The following is a 12,500-nucleotide window of genomic DNA, read 5'->3' as shown; positions in this document are numbered from 1 at the left end:
TCTTCTCTCCTCTTCCCTTCTTTTCTCTTCTGCCAGCTTTCTTTTTAACTCCTCTTCTTCTCTCTTCTTTTTAGCTTCTTCTTCTACTTTTCTTTTCTCCTCTTCCAGTTTCCTTTTCAATTCTGCTTCTCTCAGCTTCTCTTCCTCCTCTCGCTTTTTTCTTGCATCTTCTTCAGCCTTCTTTCTATTTTCCTCTTCCAACTTCCTCTTCAATTCTGCTTCTCTCACTCTCTCCTCCTCCTCTCTCTTCTTCCTTGCTTCCTCTTCTTTCTTCCTCTTCTCTTCTTCTAGTACTCTTTTCCTATCCTCTTCTTCCCTCTTTCGCTTTTCTTCCTCTCTAATTCTTTGCTCTTCCTTTAATTTTCTTTCTTTCTCGACTTTTTCTTGTCTTGTTCTCCTCTCCTCCTCTTCCTTCTTTCTCCGTTCATCCTCCAGTCTCTTTCTTACTGCTTCATCTCTTAACCTTTTTTCCACTCTTTCAATTCGGTCAAGTTCCTCATTTCTCTTCTGTATTCTTTCAACTCGTTTGGTTTCCAGAAAAGGCTGATACTGCTTTCTTACCCTGAATAAAAAGAGACATGTTTTCAAAACATCTCGACAATTCCTTGCTATCAGGACAAAAGAGCATGAACTAAAACATTCCAGTGTTTCTGCTAGTTTAGTTTAGCCGACCACAAAACATAGGAATGCAGGCATGCTCGAAGACACTTCATTGCAAGCAAAACCCTCCGTTCGTACATTGTCACTTCATAAACTTCGTTTTCTTGCTTAATTGGAGCTTACTGGTTGTATAATTATGTTAAAAATAGTTGCCAACTGATTGCAAACAATAATATGTCTAGGCATTTCCTACCAGTTGCGTAACAATAATCATCCCAGACGAACGGCACAAAACAATTTTTTTATACTTACACATTGTATTCGCCATATTTCTTATACCTCGATAAAAAGGGTTCCATTTAGACAAGTTATTTTTATTTTTTACCAATCTACTGTAAAGTTAGCTGTTTGTCACCATTTTAAAGCTCGTATAAGGGCTTGTTAAACCACCCCCCCTTAAAATTTAACTAAAATTTGAGTGCTTTTGACAATATTTCATATCAGAAATAGCTTTGCTACAAGCCAAACTGTAAACTTAAATGTAGGTAATCAGTGATTCACATACCTAAATCCGCGATAAAACCGCTGAATTTTAGTAGCTGCAGTTTCTTGTTTCTTCTGCTGATATTCTGCCTCTTTTCGCTGTAGACAAAAATTAGAAAACCCTTGTCACATTTTAGCATAACAAGTCATCCATTTTCCATGGCTGTCAATAAGGGCCTGGGGCAGAGGATTTCCTGCGGTTGCAGTGAGCATGATCTCAAACTACTTTCATAGGAAACATAAAAAAAATAAAATCAAAAGGACTTACTGGTTGTTTAATCTCTTGCTTACTAATTGCATAAATACATTCTGTACAGCAACATGAAATCTTAATGAAAACCTTGTATTTTCACTGTCCACTAACCCACTACCTTCCACCACAAAATTACATGTAAGTTATGGAAAGCGAGATTCTGCAAATGCAGAGGGTCGCATGCAAGGCGGAAAAAAAAAAAAAGAAAAGAGAGCGTTACGTAAGAGGAGGTCAAATAATTTCTTACACTGTACTTTGTCAAAACGGCAATAGATCCCTTTCTCAGTCTTTCTCAGGCAACAGAAATGTTTAGACAATAGGGCCATTTATACGAGGCAAAATAAGACGCGTCTTACATAGGACGCGTCTTAAATAAGACGCGAACGTTCCGTATAAACGGCATAAATTATTTCGTCTAAAACAAGACGCGGCTTAGCTAAGACGCGTCTTATTTTAGATCAGCCCTTAACACCTGTTCTTGGATAAGACGCGTCTTAGCTAAGACGAGAAAAACTTCGTATAAATGACCTTCGCGTCTTACATAAGACGCGAACGCATAGTACGCATGCGTTAATTCTTGGCGCGCCACGTTGGATTGCCGTTGCTACGGGCAACATTCACATGAAAACGAGTCAAGAACAGAAATAATACGCGAACTATTTAAACGAGCTGTTCTCGTCTTAGATAAGACATGCTCGTATAAATGGTACAGTTCGCGTCTTATGTCTTATTTTTCCGGGCAAGCATTTCACAGAAAACAGCCAGTGCCCCTGGCTGAAGAAGTGGGTGTTACAGACAGATAGTGTTGAAGAAAGTCATGCATATAGTCCTGGAGCAAAATACCATACGTGCAACTCTCTCGCACCAGGTTAACACCACAGGCGGCCCAAGCGTAATATGGGCCTGTGGTGGCGTAATATGAGAGTTTGTATGGGAAAAATAGAGTTTGAAACTTACATGAAATAAATGAAGTAAAAGCGATAAAAGTTATCAATAAAGTGTAAATATTGTTACCTGGAGTCGTTGTCTTTGTTTTTACGAAGTTTCAGCGCGATTTGAGTACTTTTACATCATCTGACCTGACAGTGTAATAATAAGAGACAAGGTAGGACAGAATCGCTCGATCGATCTTCAAAGCTGCTCAGAATCAGCTCCAAATTTCACTCGAAAAATCAAACACACTTACATTTTAAGGCGCCAAATCCACAAAGTAGTACCTTAAGATCACCTTCCTGCAATCTGTTCCGGTAAACCTTGCGTTTGGATCGCACAACTCGATCGAAAAGATCAACTACAGTTCAAAAATCGGCGCCATTTATCCGTGACTAGGAAAAGTGTAACATTTCAACCTCTTTGTCGCTCGGCGGTGACTGGGCGCTAGCGTCAAATAATAACTCACCGGGAGAGGGTGACATTACTTCGTTAAGACAAATCTCTACGCACCCACCTCCCAGCAAGGTCGGCTTCTTTGTTTTCATTTGTTTTCATTCGGCCAATGAACGAAGCGCTGGAGGAAACCATCCAAACGCGGGGCTTGTGAAAGTTTGTTGTCATGGCGAGGTAAGAAATTAAGCTTGTAATTGTTACTTACCATTCGCGTGTAAACAAAAACAAAAACTATATTATAGAATGACTTGATGAGAGACTCAAAGGTAGTTTTGTTTATATTCGCCGATTGTTTTGATCAATTAAGAGAATATGGCCAAGGTATGTGCTGTCGTGGACTCGCCAAAATTTTTTTTTTATCTAACTTCAAAAGATATACGCTAGGCGCTAATGAGTAAGCAATCTAATCTGATCTTCCTAATATTTAATCCGATGATTTGCTGAAGATTTGCTGATTGCAGGAAGGTGATCTTAAGGTACTACTTTGTGGATTCGGCGGCTTAAAATGTAAGTGTGTGTTTGATTTTTCGAGTGAAATTTGGAGCTGATTCTGAGCAGCTTTGAAGATCGATCGAGCGATTCTGTCCTACCTTGTCTCTTATTATTACACTGTCAGGTCAGATGATGTAAAAGTACTCAAATCGCGCTGAAACTTCGTAAAAACAAAGACAACGACTCCAGGTAACAATATTTACACTTTATTGATAACTTTTATCGCTTTTACTTCATTTATTTCATGTAAGTTTCAAACTCTATTTTTCCCATACAAACTCTCATATTACGCCACCACAGGCCCATATTACGCTTGGGCCGCCTGTGGTTAACACAACCACCCACAATACAGCAGATTTGTGCATTCTGCACCTGATTGTGACACTTGCAAATTTCTGCTTACTTGAGCATCCACAAATGCCTCTTTCTGTGTTCTTCGTTCCTCTTCAATTGCCTTCATCTCCACCTTTTGAAGAGAATACAATGTATTTATACATGACATGACATGAATAGTCAACATCAGTTTTTTTTGGCGGTGTGTTGGAACTGTAAATTACTTTGCAACATATTTTACTGCATGAAATGTACTTCTTTAACTATTTTGTAGGAGGAAAACCTTCTATGTTAATATATACATCCCTATACACCAGTATCAATGTATCAAAGAGCACCAAACAATACCTTTTTCTTCTACATGCACAGCATTACATGTAGTCATAATTATTTACAATGTAAATTGAACTAAAATATTGTCACCTGGAATTTCTTTTCCATTTCTTTCAATTTATTTTCTTCTTCTTTTGCCTCCACTTCCAGTTTTGCTTGAAGTGCCTTTTTACATGTAAATGAAATGGAATATTACAGTCAAGTCAGGTCTGGCATAACCCATAGAATTGTAATAGAGTTGATGGCTGTTCTGCAAATGTAAGTTTCCTACAGTGTGAAAAAAGCCCTACTAACTGCCAATTTATGAGTTGCTGCTATATAAAAGCACTTGTTATTTAAACATCCAAGATAATTGCTTGACAGATGCCTTGTAAAGTGTTTTTAAGGTGTGGCCATAAAGCCAAGGGGAATAATTTGATGCTAAAAAGATGTTCTTATTTTAACATTTCTCTGAAACAAAGCACAGGGGCACTCAACATCACTTTTCGGAAAATATCTGTTTGGAAGACGATTTGAGATCTAGAATTTTCGGCACATTTTTTGTAAAATTTCTTGCTTGCCTGCCTCTCCTAGTTTTTGAACATCTAAAAGATGGTATAATTGCCCATTTTTACCCTAAAAAGGTCACCTAGAATTTTCGGGAGCCTTTCTTCTGGCTGAAATTTTCGAAAAGGTCAGTTTTGATCCCTATAATTTTTGGATGACTAGACTTTCAGCTAGGAAATCTGAACAGATGAAGAATTTTTAGGGATAAATATATGCCTATATCTACCATTTAAATACTAATTAAAATATGTCTAACAATGCTATGTTTAAGTGGTTTTGAACTATATTCTCGTTAGGTGCCCCTGGATGTACTCTTGATCAGTCCATGGTATAAGATAATTTTCATGTTTGATGTATGACTCTCGAGCTCTCTCAAGAACTGGCAAAACCACATTTCACCCACAGATGCAGTGATCCAGGGCCATGACTGATGAGATAACTGCACAAATACATAACTACTTTTCTTAGAAATACCTCCTGTTCTTTGAGTAATTTCTTCTGAGCAGCTTCAAAATCAGCTTGTCTCTTGAGGCGAGCTTCTCTTTCTCTTTCTCGTCTTTCATCCTCTTCTCGTTTTCTCTCCTGGTACCATTTATCTCTCTCCTGTTCCTTCTGTGCTCGTTTTTTCTCCAGTTCTCTTATCTCTTGCTGGGCTTTTTCCTCCAGAGCTTGAATTTCTTCTATAACTCCTAAAGATTAGAAAAAATGTAATGATAAACACATTAATGGTAAATAGTATCAACGGTATTTTAAGTATTTAATTAAAACTATTTATAGTAATAACCACATACCTGTAAGGTTTAAAGTTAAAATGCTGAATCAGAATTTACACATAGAGGTAATAGCTTGTTTTAATTTGGGGGCTAGCCCTTTGTCAGAGTGAATCAAAGATAAGACCGGTGAATAGGAACTTAAGTCTTACCATGTGGGTCAGTTGTGGTATATATTTGAGTAGTGGGGCTGTGCTACTATGCTACTAATGGGAACATGGTAAATTGAAAAACAAGCATTAACTAGTCGTTGAATGAAACTAAGGGGATTAAAGTGCTGAATTTCATCTACATTTACACTATGGAGTACTGTTTAATTAAACATAAACCTTTAAAATATGTACGTGTAATCAAATGGTGACGAGTGAAATTAGGGAATAATTTCACGCGTGTTTTGTCCAAATCCTAATAATTTCCCGAGCCTTTAGGCACGGGAAATTATTAGGATTTGAACAAAACGCAAGTGAAATTATTCCCTAATTTCCTGAGTATACCATTTGATTACCTATTAATATCATGGCTGACAAATTACATTAGCAATCTTGGATTTTTGACATGTTTATCCTGGATTGTATCTGATCAAGAACTCCACTCTCTCAAATGTTTAGACCTTAAATTTGGCTTATTTTTCAGACTTTTTCGGCAAAATACCTGAGGTTAGAATCCTTCTTGATGTTCTCTTCTGTGTTCAGGTTTTCTAAAACGTCTTTTTGTGTCCTGACATCTTCATACATGGTATTTTAAAACTTTGTCGCCATCTTGACACTGAGACGTACGGAAAGGTTGCCTAGCAATTTTGTAATTTCACACGTGAAATTACAAATTAACGTTGAAATTTCGCGCCAAAATTAAGGAGTAATTCGTCACCTATGATATTATAGTGGTTAACAACACACAAATAATAACAAAAATTAATATTATGGAGTGACAGTTATTAAAAATATCACATACTGTAACTATTATATATTATATACAAAATTTACTGTAACGTCAACAATAAAATAAACTTTCTCCTGTGATGGAAAAATTTAAATTAGAACAATACCTGTGAATGACTGTTAGTCTAATATACCTGGTCTGATGATATCCAAGGCATATTTATTCTCTTCTCCATTCTTGTTTTCTGCTGCTAATTTTTCCCTTTCTTCTCTCAGTTCTGCTTCTTCAAGCTCTGATAGGACCTGAATCATTATAAATGGCATGATAATGTTACCACAGTTTGAGTCATAACAATAACATAGTTACATAGTCACTGTATATGGGAAATCATTATTAACCACAATCCCGACAGACCATTGGTTTAAATTTTATTGATAAAATGAAGTTCCCAAGTAATCTGTTTTGCCTATCCATGCTCGTCTCAATTTTTTCTGTATCTCTCTTTCTGATTTTCTACAGTTTGAATTAGTTCTTTCCATATTTTAGTTGTTTCTGTGATAGTTTGGTAAGCGCTGAAATTGCCTAAGATAGGGTTGTTCAAAGCTGGGTTAAGATAACCCAATTTGATGACTGGATGCTCTAAAAAATATCTGAGAAATGCTTTTGGACAAAAAAAAGAAACTCAGATTAAAATATAAACCCCGGTTAGTCCTAATTGGCCTTCAAACAACTGGGCTCAGGGGAAACTCCGATATGAAGGAGACGGGTATGCTGATGGGAAAATTACATAATTAAACCCTAAAGGAGACTAGTCTGAATTGTACATAGCTCAGGCTTTAATTGACCCCTCATAAACTGGATACCATACTCCAGCACAGTATAATATGTCATTATTGTTGATTAAGAGAAACATGTACCTTTATGGGTAAAATATTGGCTTTCTGTCCAGAACATCCTAATTGAAACTAAGATCTACAATTTTCTACCCCAACACTTTGATATGGGAGTCCCCCCTGCATTGAAAGCATGACCTTTAACTCTTTTGTGGCCAGTACCAAAATAAAATAAATATTTCATTTGCTTAATCAAGCTTTCGAGAATAAGGGAAATGATCACCGATTAAAAAGTTAAGTCACGATTAAATACACAGTTTCTCTTACACAGAACCACAGGAAATGTATGAAGAACAATACAGAGAACAACAATAATACTCAGTAACTAATACTAGGGACTAAAGGGTTAGAAGAAGTTAACCTGGTCTCTAAGAACAAGAGGATTTTCTTCATATTCTTCACCAAGCTCCTCCTTGATTCTTCTAGCAAGTAAATTTTTATCTTCTTTGATGACATCACCTGTGGAAACATATCCTTTGCTATTTAGTAAAAAGTGTCAAAAGGCGCTTGCAATTTTTTTTGGAGGGGATGGGGGCAGGGGGAAGGGGGGGGGGTGCTCTATTGCCAGACAGCTTTGCAGGAGACTTAAAGGAGCTGTGTCAGGAAATTGAGACAAATTAGGTAATTACAAAATGTCTGTTAAATTAAGAGAAACATAAAAATAACTGCTTAAAATATTAAAGGAAGGTTAAAATAACACAACAGATACAACAGATGCCACAGATGGGCAAAACTGAAGAAGATTGAAACAGATTTAAATTAGGGTTTTTGAGAACTGCATGTTCAGCCTAACAGGCTGCTGTTTGCACCTTGCCTAGGAGACATATTTGTTTGTCTTGATTCTCTGATTTTGTCATTTACATATAATTTCTTTACTTATTTTAAGTTCCATAGCGGTTGAGGCTGAGTAATTGGCAAAATTAAGCAAAATGAACTGGACTGCTGTGACACAGCCCCTTAAATTTGTCATTTCAGGGCTGTTAATCTTGAGCAGAAAACAGTGGGCCCTGGCACCCATCTTGTTGGCTCTTGGAAAACTAGAAATTCTTAATTTTTTCATAAGTCAGATGCTGGGTACCTTAGATTTGACAAGTTCACAGCACTGGGCAATTTTCCTTAGAAGGCATGCTCTAGAACACAGCCTTACATTTAAAACCCCCGTTCTTAATAATCTTTGATAGCGGACTGGGGACTTCAGCCACCATTAAGAATCCACCAATAAAAAATTTGAACTTGTCTTGACTTGCGATTCTTTTTTATTTAATAATCTGACATTTGGATTACCTACCAGGAGGTAATGTTTCCAAGATTATTTCACATTCTTCAACCTCATCCTTAGCACCTTCTGTCCTTGAATGCAAGAGTCTTAAATATTCTTGAATTGAATCTGGCAAGTCATCTTCCTTTGCCTAAAATCCATTAAAGAGCAATAAGATCCATTTTTTTCTTTAAAGGCAGATGCATGTCCAAAGTAACTTAGGTTCTCCAGTACACATTATTCGCACAACAAGGTTTATATTCACTGCTTTCCATCAGTTTATTCAGTTAAAGATTACTCATGCACCTATATAGGCAAATGATATTGCTTTCTTGACTTGAGGGTAGGCTTTACTATGGATTAAAAATCACACAAACAGCATGCCAAGAATTATGTTTGATGTCAACTAAATCAAATACAATGGGCTATTGCATTTCAGTAAAATCCAACAAGAGTTAGTTGGTCTATTATCAATGCTGTGTTCTGATTGGTTGAGCTACTACTATACTAGGCAATATGTTATAGCCCACTAGTAGTGAAAAGTGACGGCTTTTTGGCGGAAAAAAAGGATTAAAGTCTAGCTTTAAGTAGCTAAAATGATTTTGTTCCCGAAATTTTTGACAAACTAGTTGGATTTTACTAAAACAATGAGATTCCTCTCGCCCTCATGGCCTCTGAGTCAATAGCCCATTCGGCCTTCGGCTTTATGGGCTTTTGACTCAGAGCCCATTCGGGCTCGAGGAATAATTGTTTATTATCTCCTTCCCGCCCTCTCCCCCCCTTCCACCACGCCCTCACCTGTTCAGAAACCATGGAATTCTTGAGCGGATTTCTTTGGGAGTGGAGTGAAAAAAAATACAGAATTCTTTGGAGTTGGAGCTTTAATTTTCACTAAATTCTTCAGGGGTACATGTAGGACCCATATTGTTTTGAGGTAAACGGGAAAGAAGAAAAGGTAAAGGGTGAGTCCTCAAACATTTGCGGACATTAAATGCAATAGCCCGATGTGCGTGTAGCATAAGCACTGGCTGATCCAAGGAAATTACTTTTACGGTTTCAGGTGCAAGCTGTAAGAGCAGCTGCATGCATAGGGTACGAAGACAAAAAATAACCCTGTACATCATGCATGATTTAAAAGTACATTGTCCTTTGTTTAATTAGATCGATATTCATTGAAATTTACAAAAGCTTTAGAAGCTTACAAGCTCAAACTTAAGCGTATGCATGCAAATTTTTTATCCACAAACGAAGGAAGAATATATTTTGTTGAAAAACAGGTATTGAAAAGAACCAAAAAGAAAAAATCTGTTGATGATGTTAGTCAATCAAATTAAAGTCTTAGTGTTGTTAAGTTGTGATGTTACCTCGATTGTAGTCGTCTGCAAATAATCGTCCTCAACATCTTCTACGTGCAGCAAACTGTCATCTTGGAGAGCATCTAGTTCCCGCTGAATTTCAGCTTCAATATCCCCTTCTTCATCATCTGAGATGCATTTCATCTCCCTTTAGCTTAAACCATACTATTTCCCTAACTCAAAGGTTTCTTTAGAGTATTAAACCCAATATTTTTGGCATCAAAACATTTGTCATTCGCCAACAAAAATGGCGCCTTGTTGTTACATGATGTTGCTATCGCCAACAATAGTACCGCTCCATGAATCGCTGGCTCAAGTGACAGGGATCACCCCCAAGGGTATTGTCTTTTCTTGCCAAGGTATTTTGGATTCATATGTAAAACGAAACACTTCGAAAAAAGCTCACCTTCTCAAAAAGAAATAGTATAAACCTGTTTGTGCTATAATTTGTGTCCTTGGGTATTTTTAAGGCGATCTAGGCATGTTTTGTTATCCTTAGTCCTTACCATGCGCTGAATGCCATTTTCGCGTTCCTCGAGCTGTATCCCGGATTCCAAATCCTAGGGTTTCAAATTCCAGAAGAAAAAATTTCCCTGATTCCGGGTTTACAAGCAAAAATCTCCCTGATTTCGGAGTCCGTATTCCTTAGCAAACTCAAGGTTCGGTGCAGGAAAACTTAAGATACTGGTGGCCTGCGTAGAAGGCGCTTGGGAGTCATATGGTTGAGAGAAGGAACTGAGCACGCGACGGGGACCTATTCTTTCTTGACCCCATATGAATTCCAAGCGCCTGCTACACAGGTTAAGATACTTGTTGCCAGATGCAGAGAGTTTTTTTAAATATCCTTCACTGGAGTAAACCGTCAATTAACGAAATGAATCGACTAGGGATAGCTTCCTCAGTGTCAAATTGATCCCTGCCAGTTCTAAGAGCCCCACTTCCGAATAAGCTTCCCCACCCCTTCAAAAACGTCAAGGAAAAATGCCCTAATGGCGGAGATTATGTGAGAGATTAAGGTAACAGACATGGTCCACCTCTTGGGGTGATCAGACTTTGTACTTTTGCGGTGGCAATGAAGGGGTTAAGCTCCTTACTTTACGTAATATGACAAACCTGAGGCCGATGGCCATGTCAGCTCTCTCCCTCTATCAGCGCTCTGTTTTACCGGTATCTAAAGCTAGATAAAGCTACAAGGAAACGGGAAAGAAGTAGAAAAAAGGATTTGAGGTCAAACCTAGGGAACAAACTCGGAACCTCCGGCCCGCGCTCGGAAGGCCTCGCACTAACCGAATGTGCTAAACCCTAAAGAAACCTCCTCGCCATTTGAGGACTTTCAAAGTTAAAAGGAGCGATTTTTTTGTTACTAACATCAAAATTAAGATTCTTATTTGTTGTCCCTGTAGGTTCCCTCCTATAGAAGTACTGAATTCCGAAACCAACGGTCCCCCCCCCCCCCCCACCCCCGAAAATAAAGGCTACCCGAAAGTAACGTTAAGTTTTTATCTTCCTATTGAATCCCGAAAGTAACGGCCCCACCGAAAGTAATGGCCTACCCGAAAGTAGCGGCCTTTCGAAAATTACCACTCGGCTTCACTTAAGTATTGTATAGAATCTGACGTAACTTTTAAAGAAGTACCTTCGATCTACGTAAACAGCAATTTTATAAAGACAGTTTAACGTAACATATGTCGTAACAGGAACGAGAAAAGCCTGTTTTTTAATCATTTATAGTGAAGTCGACTATAAGCCCGTGCCATTCATAATAACGGATCACTTTAACAAGTTAAAGTGACCATCCTCGGAGACCCAGGGGCAGTCAGTCGGGTCTGGAGAAAAGGCGAGACGAAAGTTTTCAAGCACGCGTGAGAAAATCTCTGGTATCGTAGTGCGAAACCAGGAAACCGTCTTCATCTACACAACGTGAAGAGTCAGTTGCGATTCTATCTCGAACTTATCTGAATCCTTTTTTTTTAATTACGCATGATTTAAAAGTTGTATTTATAGAGTTACACCGCGATTTAATGCACCTATAACTGACTTTCGCCCTATAGTACTAACGCCTCAATTACCGCTTTGTTCATGTGGGTAGTAACATGCAAAAACGGAATGAACTTTATATGCTTTCGAAAATTTGGAAACAGCGGCAAACGACGCAGAAATTTTCCCGCAAAATTTTCAGAAATCCCGGAAACTGTTGAATCTCCGAAATGCAAACAATTCAATAGAAAATAATTGAAATTCCGGGACCAAGAATGGAAAGAAAACTTCCGCGAAAAAAAATTCGAAAATTGGTGTATACCTCGCGAGGTTGTCCTCTTTCATGGCAATTTTGGTAAAAACTGTTCCATTCGCTACTGAAAGTTGCCGAAAATTCATTCCAGATGTTTAGGTTGAATGGAAGGCGCCCAACTGATTTCCGGTCAGACTGACATATCTCAACTATGAGTGTACGGCTGTACGGCCAGGATGGAAACGGATTGCAACTTTAAACAAAATGGGTCACGTTTTTCAAGGTTGTCCTGTGTCGTCAAAAAATGACCAAGAACCGATCATGCTTTGTTTCCCCTTTGATAGAATCACTTGATGTCTGTCCTGTAGAGTGCTAAAGACACGACTGAAATTATTACTTAGGGCGTGTTCCATTGATCGAGTGCCGGAAAAAGAATAAATAAAATTAACTCTTGAAATAACTCATTCTGGTGTTCATTGCTTTGCACTAACTAGAAATCTGTTTGAAATAAGATATCAAGTGGCCAAAAATCATGGTCCAAGAAATTTGTCACTTTTGAGTTTTATCAATCGAACACACCCTAAGAAAATGCGGGAAAATTCCTATAGCCACTTAGTGGCTACATTAAT

At 38.0% G+C, this 12,500-nt stretch overlaps 1 protein-coding gene across 1 annotated transcript in view; it reads right to left on the bottom strand.

Annotated features, from left to right (window-relative positions):
• The window catches only part of LOC140940633 (uncharacterized), a 36,584-nt gene extending 26,660 nt beyond the window's left edge, over positions 1-9,924 (bottom strand). Inside the window, exons 1-9 of the mRNA XM_073389623.1 lie at positions 9,651-9,924; positions 8,317-8,437; positions 7,390-7,487; positions 6,329-6,437; positions 4,961-5,175; positions 4,031-4,105; positions 3,678-3,740; positions 1,166-1,242; positions 1-562 (exon numbers count right to left, since the gene is read on the bottom strand). The exon at positions 1-562 is cut by the window's left edge and continues 305 nt beyond it. Of these exons, the coding sequence (XP_073245724.1) occupies positions 1-562; positions 1,166-1,242; positions 3,678-3,740; positions 4,031-4,105; positions 4,961-5,175; positions 6,329-6,437; positions 7,390-7,487; positions 8,317-8,437; positions 9,651-9,785 (1,455 nt within the window). The 5' untranslated portion in view covers positions 9,786-9,924. The remainder of the gene's footprint in view (positions 563-1,165; positions 1,243-3,677; positions 3,741-4,030; positions 4,106-4,960; positions 5,176-6,328; positions 6,438-7,389; positions 7,488-8,316; positions 8,438-9,650) is intronic.
• Between the last annotated feature and the right edge of the window lie 2,576 nt (positions 9,925-12,500).

Source organism: Porites lutea, chromosome 6 (genome assembly GCF_958299795.1).
Source record: "Porites lutea chromosome 6, jaPorLute2.1, whole genome shotgun sequence".
NCBI classification, from domain to species: Eukaryota; Metazoa; Cnidaria; class Anthozoa; order Scleractinia; family Poritidae; genus Porites; species Porites lutea.
Note: the sequence above shows the minus strand (reverse complement) of the source record. Positions and strands in the feature narration are given on the sequence as shown.